Source organism: Ammodytes marinus, assembly GCF_949987685.1.
Source record: "Ammodytes marinus genome assembly, chromosome: 8".
Classification (NCBI taxonomy): domain Eukaryota; kingdom Metazoa; phylum Chordata; class Actinopteri; order Uranoscopiformes; family Ammodytidae; genus Ammodytes; species Ammodytes marinus.
This window is the reverse complement of record NC_137212.1, coordinates 7,588,675-7,602,499: the sequence shown is the minus strand read 5'-3', so window position 1 is coordinate 7,602,499 and position 13,825 is coordinate 7,588,675. Positions and strand designations below refer to the sequence as shown.

Below are 13,825 nucleotides of genomic sequence, written 5' to 3'. Positions count from 1 at the left end.
AACTATGCAGTTTAATATGTAATGTTAAACTGACATGCAAGATGGAGGCTCCATTGCCGTATCAGAGTGCAGCCTGATATTCAACAGTTGAAGTGCATACAGGATTTTGCCCTGTCCTTCAATTCTCCTATATCCAATAATTGAAACAGAAATGTCTGCATGTGACAGATTTCCCTTCATAGCTGCAAACCAGGCTCAGCAGGATAATGATGGTCATTAGATCTCAATTTTTTCCATTTCCACAATGTGCCAAGAGTTTGGTGAGAGGTCCAATTCTGACCCATTGATCATTAGGCCCTGCAGAGGGTTTGGGGGCCTCTACTAGGTCCCCCTGACAGGTGACACCATTCTATGAACCTGATCAAGAATACCTTTAGGGTGCTTTTCTGTCTTTTATCATGAATCTATAGAGACAAAGAGCAAATACAGGGACCCAAACTGTTTTAATAGGGACATTTTAATATTGTTTAAAGTTTGATATCTGATGTCTTTTTTTTCTTTTTTTTTATTGTACTGAAATCCTTTTTTTCTTGGATATTTACGCGTATATTGAAAATACAGGAAAACCTCCAAACCCAAATGGTGGAAGGAAGTTGGGGAGCAGAGCGTCCCTCCAGCAGCCAGATAGCACAATTGAAGAGATGTCTGGTATGTGGTGATAAAATGACGTCCTGGCAGTCTGACAACACCTCAGGTTTAACCTCGTTTGCACCAACACAAACAAACAGACATTTCCTCCCATAGTTTCCAAAGACCTCCACACTGTGCTGGAATAGCCCATGGATCATGGATCATGGATTATACTGTACTAGCCCACTGCGCTCCACAGAGTGTATCCTTAACACATGTTGCTAACATCCATCATAGATTAAAAGGAGAAAGAGAACGGGAGGGCGGATGACAAGCTGAGAGAGAAATGGAGCGAGAAAGAGAAACACAGACGATGGAGGGAGAGTCTGTGGGAGAACGGAGGAAAAAAGAGATAAAGAAAAGGTATAACAGTTTTCAGCAACGAATAAGGCTGTCTCCTTAAAGCTATATAGTGCACAACTTCTGTCACCTTCGTGCATAATTCTGAGAATTAACAATAACACCCTCGGCGCATTTACATGAGGTAAGACTTCGGTGATTGGGCATGGATTTTATAACTTCTGCTGTATGTCCATGTTTTTTCTTAGCAGTAGAATCAATGATTGAAACATTTCTCTGGCGCTTCTTTAGGTCCTGCGCCAGTGTCGAGTGGCTACAGTAGTTGGTAAATGGTGCTGTACTGAGAAATACAGAGAGAGTTCAGTGGAGCTGAAAGGCTTAATCAACTTTGTGTCAACCCATTTGGCGATGGCTTGAATGTAACCAACATTCATTTCCTTTTTTTAAAGATAATTTTTTGGCATTTTTCAAGCTTTATTGGATAGAACAGAGTGGAAATGGGGAGACAGAGAGAGAGAGAGGGGGGATGACCTGCAGTTAAGGTCCACGGGTGGGATTAGAACCCGTGACCACTGCAACAAAAAACGGAGCCAATGTGATATGCGCTCTATCCACTACGCCACCGGGGACCACCAACATTCATTTACATAAAAAAGCTATGCACTATAGCTTTAACAATCAATCATAATTCTGTGTGTTACCCTGGATTGACCTGTAATGAGAACACGCCTGCATTGGTGAACCACTAATTCCCCAAGTTTCTTCTGAGATATTGCTTGAGACATATGGATAAACAAGTAAACACTGTATTGAGCTAATCAGCATAAACAGAGAGAAACACCATTCCCGGGAGTTTCCTCCAAATTGAATCAGTGGTACCGTAGATTACATCTGACAAAATATGCAAACAAAACAGCAGATGGACCGAGACCGACTTGGAGCGCTCTCTATTTCATTGCGGGGACAGAAAGGTGCTAAATATATTACATTCCTTATATAGAGACGGGATAGAGGAATCTCTGGAGTGCATAAGTGTAGTGTTTAGTGGTTTGGCTGACATTAACTGAGAGAAATGAACAATGAACCAACAGAATGGAACAGCTGTAGAGTTTGCCAGAAAATGCTTCCAAAACAATTCTTGATTTTGAATTCAAATATACAAAGTTTGAGACACTCTATACCACACACTTTCAACCCTTGTCCTCTAAGAATGGAACACTGCTGTTTTATGTCCAACCAAAAACATCTCTGCATTTGGGGCTCCAGGTGGAAACTATTCCCAGATTGTACAGACTGGCAAACATTTAAACCAGCAGGACTCAACGCTTAAAGTTAAGGCACAAAATGAGATCCACATTTTTATGTTTAGATTTCAAGCTCCTCTCCCCCTTTTATGGAGATGAGGATGAGACCTTCTACTGTAGATTAAAAGACTTTTCATTACTTCGTCCAAAGTATCTTTACGATACATATTCCCCGCCAAAGTCAACACTCAATAAAGTTTGTCTATGCCATTCTTCTTTAAAAATGTAATCTTGCTTCAAGAACATTGCAGATGTACATATTGAGTTCATGAAAATCACATAAATTATTATCTGTACTAATTACTGCTTTTTCAGCAATATTCAAGTGGAAAACAGCACCATATTACTGATCTTGCATACTATATTATTATTATAATAATCTATATTTATATTATTATTAATGTATTTCAGATTAGTGTATTTTATTATTTTGGAGAGTATATAAATGACATATACTGTACACAAGTAAACTATTTTTTCATCCATTCATTTCCAAATCCAATAGCCTAGTTCTTTATCGGATTATCAGCCCTATCGTATTTACATCTTGCAAGAAAGATGTTGTACCTTGTTGGTGGTAGAGCAGCAGCCGTCCCTTCTCCAGCACCAGAGTGAGGCTGTGATCCCTCTGTCCCTCCCCGTGGAGCAGAGTCCCAGAGTTCTTCAGGGTTTTAAACTTGAGAGAGATGACCTCCATGGCCGTCCACCTCGGCCTCACACTCAGCCTGTAGACCAGGCTGCTGCGCCCGTCAAAGTTAGCCACGTCAGAAGCTACAGAATGACAAAGGGTAGGAGGATCATTCTTTAAAAATACATTTGTCATTTTAAATGACATTTTACGCAACAGTCAATTTATAATTACAGGCCTATATTTTTAATAATGAAGGTTGAAACTGAGACCAAAATGTAAAAAGCCTATACAAAAATGTTCCCTCTCTACTGTATGTATCATTTATTTTCAAAGCATCACAAACCAATTCATGTTGCAAATCATGCATCAGCATTATCATGCTGTGTTCATAAATAGTAAAAAATAAAAAATAAAAATAAAGAATGTATGTTGGAACTTTACATGCAGCATCTTTGATCCAATTCACTGAAATGTTCTAAAATAATAAATATTGTATTTTTTCAAAATAAAATTATACAAATAATAAGCTCTTTATTGTTAGCACATATTTGTGCTCATACCTTTATATGAAGTAGTACTTTTATGTTTAAAAAAAAAACACTTACGAGTTGAAGCCTCAGGTAACAGGTAAAACATATCTCGGTCTTTCTCTATTTGTCTGCCACTTTCTCACTGTCTCTCTCCGTCACTCTTCAACAGATCCCCTAACTCTCCGTCTCGCTAGGTGGCTCAGCTCCTCTCTTCCACTGACTTGATGTACCCATTCCCCCTGTGACTGTTGTTTTATGGAACATCAGCTTGAAAATGTCATGTTATCTGATCAGGTTGGCATGACGATAGACTCTTAAGGGTTTAAAGGATTAGCACAAGCCTAAATAATATTTCGTCGATATGGACTTACTATATCGACATCCATATATCTCCAGTCTGAGTCCAATCCTTCCTGTGGGGTTCCAGTCCAGAGGAATCAGGCGGAGGAAGCGAGCAATCACCGGCTGTGCTAGTTTGTACTGGACCACAGTGTCTGCATTACTGTTACCTGGGAAAGCCTGAAACAACACAAACACATGTTTCAATCCAACCATCCAGGTTGTAATGTTGCTACAGAAGTAAAGTTTGAGGTTTGTATTGATTTGTTCCTAAATCTGGTCAACCCGTCCTGGCCTTTGTTCGTTGAAAATGTAGCTCTGTAACGTAGATCTGATTTGGTCCTTCCACATTTTTTTGGAACACATACTGTATCTATGAATATATTTGTCGTAATTCTGTAGACATATTTTCAGTAACCCAGAAAAGACATGGTTTTACATATTACTTTTCAACCAAATCTCAACGTTCTTTGGACATCGGCAAAGTAGTCTTCCCAACTTCTTTTCAATGACTTCTTGCTGGGGGGGGGGGAAGCTTTTCATTAAGGAATGTATCCTCTTGTGAAGTCCTAGATGCTAAATGTTACTATTTTCTCTTGACACTAAGTATGCCATGGATATAAAACCATGTTTGGAATCTACTGTACAGATGAACCTGTCGCTTGAATTACTCGAAGAATGTCATTATAATGCTGCTGTCGAACCCAAGTTGTAGCACAGTACACTGCCAGTCATACCTTTGGACACATTGGTAAAGGTCTACTAAGAAAGACAATGATGATGAAAAGATTGTGGAAGAAAAACTCTTCCTAACCTCCCTGATCCCGAGAGTCTTCCTGCATTTTCAAACTTTGTTTCTCATGGAGGCAATTGATCCTAAGCGCTGATAACTTCTCCCCCTCTCTCTCGGCCCAGTGATCAATAACACTGGGGCCAATTCTGTATCCAAGCCCAGCCTCTCTGAAAAGACTAATGGCCTCTATTTTCCCAATCAGCGGCCTGTGGGAATCCAGTGTGGGATGGCCTGGTTGATACACAAACAGCACGTGCACTGGCAACACAAGCATTCACGTCTTAAAGGGGGAAAAAGCAAACTGCATTAGTGGTTTGTGTGTGCTGCTGGTGTGTGTCTGTCCTCCCCTACTTAAGTGTGCGTGTCATGTGTGCGTGTAACTGATGTGGCTATGTGAGTGGAATAGACTTCCCCGGTGCTGCATAATTGTGATCTTAGTGGCGTCTTCAGTGCTTTTGAGAGGGCTGTGCCGGCTAGGCGCCGAGGCGTGGAGCTCAACAAACGGCTCTGTTTCCTGCTGAGGAGGCTGGGGAGAGTGGCATCTCATTTACTCTCGCCCCGTGCATGTTTTGAAATATGAGCAGCCTCCGACAGGACCTCAGTCAAGGGGAGAGAGAAGGGCAGAGAGTGAGACGACAGGGAGGAGGAGGAGAAACTCAATGAGAGAGAGTCAGAGGACTGCGGTGGAAGAAGTACGCAGGCACTGAACTTAAAAAGGTGGAGTCAGTGATCCTGGAGAACGCTTGCTGTCAAAATCACTTTTTATCGAAATCAATGAATATCTCCCAACGATCCATCCACCGGTTGTGGTAGGGGATCGTGGGGATATTCACTGATTTTGACAAAGTTCTAAAAAGTGTAAAAATGACATTACAAGCCAAAGTCTCCTGCCTGAAAAAAAGTAGAGCAGCCTGTTCTACCTGCCATGTGCAAGTTCAAACATTGCTTAACTGAAGGTATTTTGGGAGCACTTTGGAGAAATGGGTTGCATTATAAAGGTTAGTTAGAAAGACAAAGGGGTTGCTGGTATAGCGTATAGTGTTGTTGATAAAGGTTTCCCTGAGACTCCTGTTGAGATTTTTTACTAGATACAATCATATTTTGTGTGATTCAACCATCTACACATCCTAGCTAAAATGTCAAACTGCAGCAGAAGCAAAAGATTATTGAATAATTAATGAGGTAACGGTCTTCTATCATAAATTCATTGTGACAGCATGCATTACTTAATACTTATTTAATCAAGCAGTCATGTAGTGTCAAGTTCAGTGTCAAACTAAGCAGCTACGGCATAGAGGTATTAGAAGACCCATCAGCTAATGTACTTGAAGGATTTACAGCCCTTGATTTAGGATAGCAGGAACACAATCAATACATGCTATAGTTTTTTTTTTAAACGCTAAAGTGTACTTGATATTTTGTTAAGCAGTTGTACTACTTTTTCCAACGTCAAGAAAGGAACCCATGAGACATTTGAAAGGTTTCTAAAAATGTATAAAAAGTCAATAACTGTTTGAGGAATTGTTCAGGTGTATTATCATGCATTATATATGATCGCAGCTATGTTTACTGGTTTATAAATAATTCATAGTCATCAGACAAGTTATTACTGTTGTGAAAAACCACATCAATAAACCCTTAAATATATTATATCTGCTTGCAGCTACTTTACTTTAAGTGTTTATATCATGCTAATAAATGCTAAATAGAAGAGGGTTAAAGTAAAAGTGCCTTTTACAGGTTGATCAAATAAATCTGTAGTTTACAACAGAAGGAAAATCAAAGTTTTTTTCTGCTTTTTTCCTCTTTCATCTTGGCATTTCATCTGAAGAATGCATCGTCAATAAACAAATCCAATGTTTGAAATATAAGATCTTAATGTAAAAAATAACTGGCTATTATATTCATCAAATACATCAATAAAACATTTCATATTTGCATTTGAAATGTAATGGATTTGAAGTAAGAAGTAGAATCGAGTGAAATTACTCTGTACAAGTCACTGAAAAAGCCTACTTTGGGAGAGCACGTTTGAGTTTACTCATTTCCCAGCGGCGGTGAGCGAAGAGGAAAAGCCAGATGATCTAAGCTGAGAAGTCATTGAGAGGCTGTGACTGATACGGCTGTGTTCCTGCAGTCAAATCTCCTCAGTAACCAACACACTAAGCTGGCCTGACTAATATATGGAGCTGTTCTGGTTTTGCCGAGTGTCAAATAAGTTTTTTTAAGCTGCAAGAAGAAGCCATATCCTGTTCTCTCTCTTTTAGTTGTGGCTGAGTGGTTCCCATACTTCAGATAATTTATATCTTCCACTGTGAGAAAAAACATTTCTTGTCAAACCCGAATCAAAAGCTGTTCTCAGGTATGCTACTGTAAAAGGTTGTTCAATAAAGGAGAGGGGTGCAGTGAGTAGAGTGCCTGTGAATCATATCTCATGTTGTTCAATCAGCGGAGGCCTGCATGGCTTCCTGTCATTCTCACACACACAGTCTCTGGCTTGGTCGTGATCAGTCACTCCGCAGTCTAGTATTGTGTCTTTGTACTTAAAACGTGGAAGGATGCTGCAAGAATGCTGGAAAATGAATGGCTTTGAGAGTGAAAAAGAAACAACCGCTGTATGGAAGAAAGGCACAGGAAAGTGCCTCAGCTTAGAACTTCTCCCCAGTTTGAAAAAGTGAAGGTTTCTAAACCACTATTACTTTCCGTCAGACCGCTCTAAGGTTTTAGTAACATTGTTGTTTTTTTACCCAGACATTTCAAAATATCACATTTGAGAGCTGTAATCACAATACCGCGAAACCGTGGTATTTTTATCAAACAGTTAGGACAGGGCCGCTGCTAAGCTTTTGGGTGCCCTAAGCTTAAATTGTCAGTGAGGGGCCCATGATGATTTCTATCTTGTTAAATTGTGATGAGTATACTTATATTTAAGCCATTCCTTTTTGGACCCTGTTATTGACATCAGTGACTGAGCTATTTGACTATGCAACATGAAAAGTTACCATCAGTATCTCTGGCTAAGGGCCCCCCTGAACCTTTGGGCCCCTGGGCCCGGTGTGCCTGTGCAGTAATCCACCCCTGGGTAAGTTACACAATTAAGAAACTACGATGGGCCTGTTCATAACTAATCTATATATTTTTTGTAATGTAATGATTATCATGAACTTTTTTTTTTTTAAAAAGCTACATTTTTGGGGGCCCCTGGATCATCTCTTTTTCCTTTTTGATAGAAAAATAAAAAAATATATATATAGGCTATAGGCTATAGGGGAGAGTGGCCTAAGTTGTGCATTTTGGAAGTTGTGCCACCCCTTGTTTCTAGAAAACCGTGGAAGAAATTGGAAATGTGACCACATATTTAAGAAGAGCCATCCATTTGACTCATCCTGTAAAGAAGGGAGACACAAGGAATAAGATATAAGCACATTTAAGCTCAAAAAACTGTGATTCACCTTTCAAAGTAAAATTTCCATGATAAAGGTTTTTTGATTATTGTGTCTGAACAATTATAGACACGTTTGAAAACATTTGACACATGTTTTAGTGCTTTGGTATGCTACATTTTGAGTCTATACAGTTAGCACGATGTCAGCCCTAAATTGCTGCATCATGCTTATTATCTAAATTTCTGGGATTGGGGTGATTTGTGCCAAAGGGCCTGGGTGAGTTATAAGTAAGTAAGCAAGTAAAATGTATTTATAAAAGCACATTTATGACAGTTTGCACTGTCCAAAGTGCTGTACATAGTGCATTCAGTAGGTAAACAATGAAGGTAAAATAACAATAACCAAAATAAAAGACGTAAAGCCCATACATCCACATAAACACAGATAGTAGTGCAGAGGTAAGATAGTTAATGGGGAGGAAACACCAGGGTGTACAGATGGGTTTTGAGCCTTGATTTAAAGGCAGAAATGTAGGGGAATCACATTTGTCAGGTGGCAGTTGGTTCCACAAGCACAGAGCAACTAGTGCAAAGTACATTTCTGAGAGTTGTGCCAGTGGCATGGCTGTATACGCTGGTCACCAAAAGAAAGTGATTGTCTACAGTAGCTCAGAAGAGAGTGACATCTCAATTCCACTTAACGACACCACTGATGAGAGTTCAGATGGCCAGAAAGATGATGATGGTGACTTTGTCATTGTGAGCTTTGCAGGTAAAACCATTAGATCTGCTAGGCCTTGTTTAAGAAAATTGTCCTTCAATCTTTGTCAACTATTTACTTTATTTACTTTAAATACACCTTAAATAAGTGATTGTCTAATGGATTTGTCTTGCATTATAGTGTATGAGATATATATTAATGGCACAATTCACCCCATGGTATTCTCTCCAACCGCACAACTTACACCACACCGGGGGCAAGTTGTGCATCAAGACAACTTTTTTTCCGAAAGCTATATTTCTTCAACAGTTTATTCCAGATCCAAAGTTTTTATTGCCAGGGATGCACAACACCCTGAAATATATGTACATATTTGAGTTGGAGACTTTACTGTCAAGGCCTTACTTTAAAGTCACTTTGAGTGAAAAGTTGCACAACTTAGGCCACTCTCCCCTATATAAAAAAAAAAATTGGGGGGACCCCCCCAGGAACTTGGTGCCCTACGCGCTCTGCGTACCCTGCGTATATGGAGCGGCGGCCCTGAGTTAGGATATCATACCGGCCCATGCCTATACTTCATACATGATCTTGAGTATTAGCTGCACTCGGAAATATTGATTTACTCACCACTTGCATTTCTCAGTCCAATTTCTCACAAATTTGCATTTAAGGCAAGTTGACACTCTCTTTCAAGACTAGCTCACAATGACGGAGAAGGCTAGTGTTGAACCAGCGACTTGCCTGGAGAGCGTTCAGGGACCCCCGACACCCTCGTCACTGCCAGAATCAAAGCTTTGACTTTCTGGGCACCAGCCAGTCTCTATTAAAAACAGCCCCAGCCTCCCGTCAGCAGCAGCCCCATGCAGGCGACACAGGCCGGCCCAGGTTCCTTTCATTCTTCCATCCATTATTAATAAGAGAGTGAAAGGCTTCCCGGTGAGCAGGCATGACGCTGCAGGCGGTACCGGTCCCCACAGAAATGTAAATCATGTCTACGACAGTGAGGCCAAGTGTATTTTAACTTCAATGAACCCTGAGTTTTCAGCTGCACTCCCTTCCCATGCTGTGTTTGTGGCAGTTAACTGGATAATATCAATAGAAATTTGCATTTTATTTTAATTTATTTGTTTCTTTAACAAAACAACTCCACTGCATTACTGCAGGCCATTTTCAGTGTTTGAGATAACTTTTCCTCAGGCAGCCTCTGGTTTCAATTCATTACAAGGCAAAAACAAATTACTTTGTTGAGAGACTGGAACTTGTTGGAAATGGGTAATCCATCCGAGCAGACATGTCATGTTTTTTTTTTAATAATTGTTTTATAATTTCTTTGTAACAGCTACACAGAAACTATTTTGAAAACTTCCCTCCGTACCACATTGAAATATATACAAAAGTGGATGGTGTTTATGGATAATGGCACACATTTTCAGACAACAATTCTAGAATGTATGTACATAGTTGCACTGCTTTGTGGACATAAACAGTGATGTAAATGAATGTGCAAAGAAGGGCTTGACAGCTAAGTTTAAACCCTTCCCACTTACCTCTATACACCTCCTGTAGTTTGAACAGCTTTGTACAAGCAGTAAATGCAAATCGGTATCCTAGAAATTATGTTTTTTATTTATTTTATTTTTTGGTATAGACCATAGATAGTATAATAAATATAGACATGTTGTTGGATGATGTACACAGATTTTGTTTTATGTACCTCAATGTTATGGTTTAAGCAACAACAAAAAAACATGTTGGTTAAGGTCAGAAAAAGATAGTATATTAGTCCATATAAAGTCAATACTGACTTTTTGAATGGTTGTCAAAATGTTTAAACACCAAGTTGCCTCAGGGAGTTTTACATTCTGTACAGCAGAGGGGAAGAAGACAAATGAAATAATGGGTTTGCTTTCCTCATTATTTTGATAAGAAAAAGTAATCATGGAGGCATTAAATTTTTTTCTAAACGTATTTGCTGTTGCAAATTAGTTTATGTTTAAATTCATGGTAACTTATTACGGGAGGATTGTTACCCCCAAGCTGTCTTCCTGCCGGTGTTGTCTCCAGTTGTGTCCTGTGTCGCTGAACATCAACAGGTAAGCCGTCAGCCAATCAGAGCTGCCGTAGCGACCCTGCGTGGCAACAGCAGTGATTTTGGTCCGCCTTCCCAGATCCACCTCCAACCACTGGTATCTGTCTGAGAGGAGAGGAGACCAACCCCCGGCTCCTGCACAGGGGACAGAAAAAATGTCTCAATGACGAGGAATTTGTGTGTGTATGTGTGCGTGTGTGTGTGTGTGTGTGTGGCTGAGGTGACAGCAAAGAGAGAGAGAGAGAGACAAATTGTTGAAGCGAAATGTGATTCATTACATTTTAATCTACTTGAAATGAAACTTTAAACCGGTGAAGTTATAGTCTGGGGCAGACGCTCCGTGCTGTGATTTCAAAGCTGGGCAATAATAAACCTGACAGATGGGTTATGAATGCAAAAGGCTTGTTGATATGTTTGCATAATGTCCAAAGATTAGTAGTGAGGAGTTTGGGTATGACAGGAATGCCAACAAGGAGATTATGGTAGTGAGAAGGTGTACCATGCAATGCGCTGTGCCTACGGTTATAAATCATCAACACATTAGTAGGAAACTCCTTTTGAAATTTTGCAGAAGACAGTTTAAAAAACATAGTTTATCCCATTTCAAGTCCACTTATACATTCACAGATTAACAACCCTGGAATGTGTCAAATCCGTTGACTGGTTTTCTTGATGATGCATAATAAATCCTCATAATCAAAGACATTAAGAGGGATATATTTGAGTCACAAACACTTTGAGGAAGTAGATTAGACTGTGAAACACCAGAATGGTATTTAAAGAAAATGTGATGACTCTTTACAATTACTGTGTCAGAGTGTGTTGTGCCATGTAATGCATCTCACATGTTTTTTATGGATCTATCGAGGTGACATTTTTCTGAGGGTGAGGGGAATAGGCCAAGATATCATGTATTAAATTGTTCATTTAAGTTTCCACATTGATCTATTATCAGATATTTGCAGATCTGAAGTCCCTCCTACGTGTGTGTCCCGGGGTAACACTGTCCTGGCGACAGCTGTTGCAGCATCTGCAACGGACATCCAGGGTTGTACGAGAGCAACTCACACTGTGTTGTACACTGTGGTCAACAAGAAAGTCCCATTGGAACTGTAGGAGATGTGTCACTTTGTGCATTAACACTGCTGCTACTATTATTCCTTTTTTTTCCCACCTATACAATAATCCATATTTTGAAACATAAGGCAATGTATTTTGCATCGTGTCAATACAGGCAGTTACATGATATTTTGAATGAAGATGGCTTTGTTACAATGATAGCTAAACTCCGCTGAAAGATTTCAGTGAGTTGTGTTATCCATTTGGTTGACTGTACATCCATCCAGTTTATACGAGATCTTGCTGGTCATCATGTTTTCAATTTAGCACAGGCCACTTCCAATGAAAAAAGGTGAGTAAATACTTGTGACATAAAAGAAAGTGAAAAGAAAAATTGGGAGAAAGCACAATAGGCATATTAATTATACACCATATGTCCCTTAAATGTGTGGAGGTGAACAATGGAGCACTTTGTGAGGAACAGAGCACATGTATGTGTATAGTGCAAAAAGTATCCTCCTTTTTCATCTTATCACTCTCCTTCAAAAAGCAAGAATACACAGTACTCAATTCCAAGATTTTTCATTTTTTATTACAGTAAGCTCCAGTTGTACATGGCTTTGCTTGTGTTAATGCTTAACGCGAGTGCAAATCTTTTGGCACAGTCACACTTTTAAGAAGTGATAAATGTGTGTGGTATTTAAAAGTGATGGTTCAGCACAAAGGCGATACCAAGTAACAAGATGGGTTGATTTGAAAAAAAGAAGACGTCTCGCTTTTTAATTAACCTCGCTGAGAAGTCTGGTTCCAAAACAAGGGGAACAAACAAGAACCCCTTGTGACTTTACATAGTATGAACTCTATCCTGCGACAAAACAGACGGCGCGTTCGTAGCATGTTATGGTTCAGAAATGAACCTATGGCAGTGTCAGTGTTTGGTTTGTGACATGCAAGAGCGCAGAGGAAGAGGGCACGTTGGGCATTAAACAGAAGCTGACCTTTTGAGGAAACAGTGAGAGTGTGTGTGTGTGTGTGTGTGTGTGTGTGTGTGTGGAAATGAGTGAGAGAGTGACCTTTGGCAGAACCTGATTATGAAGAAACATTGGAAGTGATGGAAGAGGCGGGTAAAAGATTACGACACTTTGAATACTGAGATGTGGAGATGTGTGTGTTTCTCTCTCAATCGGTGTGTGTGTGTGTGTGTGTGTGTGTGTGTGTGTGTGTGTGTGTGTGTGTGTGTGTGTGTGTGTGTGTGTGTGTTAAAGGAAAACTGCTGAGTCGGGGCACAGCAAATCCATGGCGCCCAAAGCACAAGCAGATGGAGAGATTTCTTCCCTACGGAGCACACACACCAACACCCATACACACACACACACACACACACACACCTACACAAACACACTCATGCATGATAAAACAGCCTACCTAAAGAACACTTGAGCTTTTCCTGCCAAGGTGATGTCATGCTGACAAGAGGCCAATACAAATCAATACTAAAACCCTTCAGACGCACAGCCTGAAGTGGACATCCCATTTATTATAAGGCTACTTAAATGGCAAATGATCGTTGTAGTAACACAGCCCACGTGAACCCCATTAGGAGTGTTCCACATAATGTGCAGCTGGATAGATGTGAATCCAGCGTAGTAGGGTTCCTATGGTTATTAATAATTGCTGAAGCAGGAACAACAGTATCTAACACTGGAACAGATATGAATTCCAGTTCTACAAAACCAAAACCCTTGAGCTGTCCGTCTACCCCTGGATATAATGCAACATTTAAGAGTTCAACCAATGCTCCCCGTATTGCACCTTCCAACTTCAGTTTCAATTGCCTTTCTGTTGCCAACCTCTGGTTGCCTTAATGACAAAAACACAAACCCTGCTTTAAACCTGCATTCCTTGTCTGTACATGTTGCTTTGGAGCTCCCACACTTATAATGAGCTTGTTTTGGTAATGATCTAAGAATAGCAAATAGCAGAGTATTATCCATTCCCCAAAGCAAAGTAATTGTGTGTACAGTACTGAGCATTACGGTCGCAA

General features: G+C 40.0%; 1 protein-coding gene across 1 annotated transcript in view; it reads right to left on the bottom strand.

The window, feature by feature from the left end:
* The window catches only part of LOC307254859 (contactin-associated protein-like 4), a gene marked incomplete at both ends in the record, with an annotated part of 85,471 nt that overhangs the window by 46,241 nt on the left and 25,405 nt on the right, over positions 1-13,825 (bottom strand). The window contains 3 exons of the mRNA XM_080033394.1: positions 2,802-3,005; positions 3,767-3,914; positions 10,664-10,857. Of these exons, the coding sequence (XP_079889520.1) occupies positions 2,802-3,005; positions 3,767-3,914; positions 10,664-10,857 (546 nt within the window). The remainder of the gene's footprint in view (positions 1-2,801; positions 3,006-3,766; positions 3,915-10,663; positions 10,858-13,825) is intronic.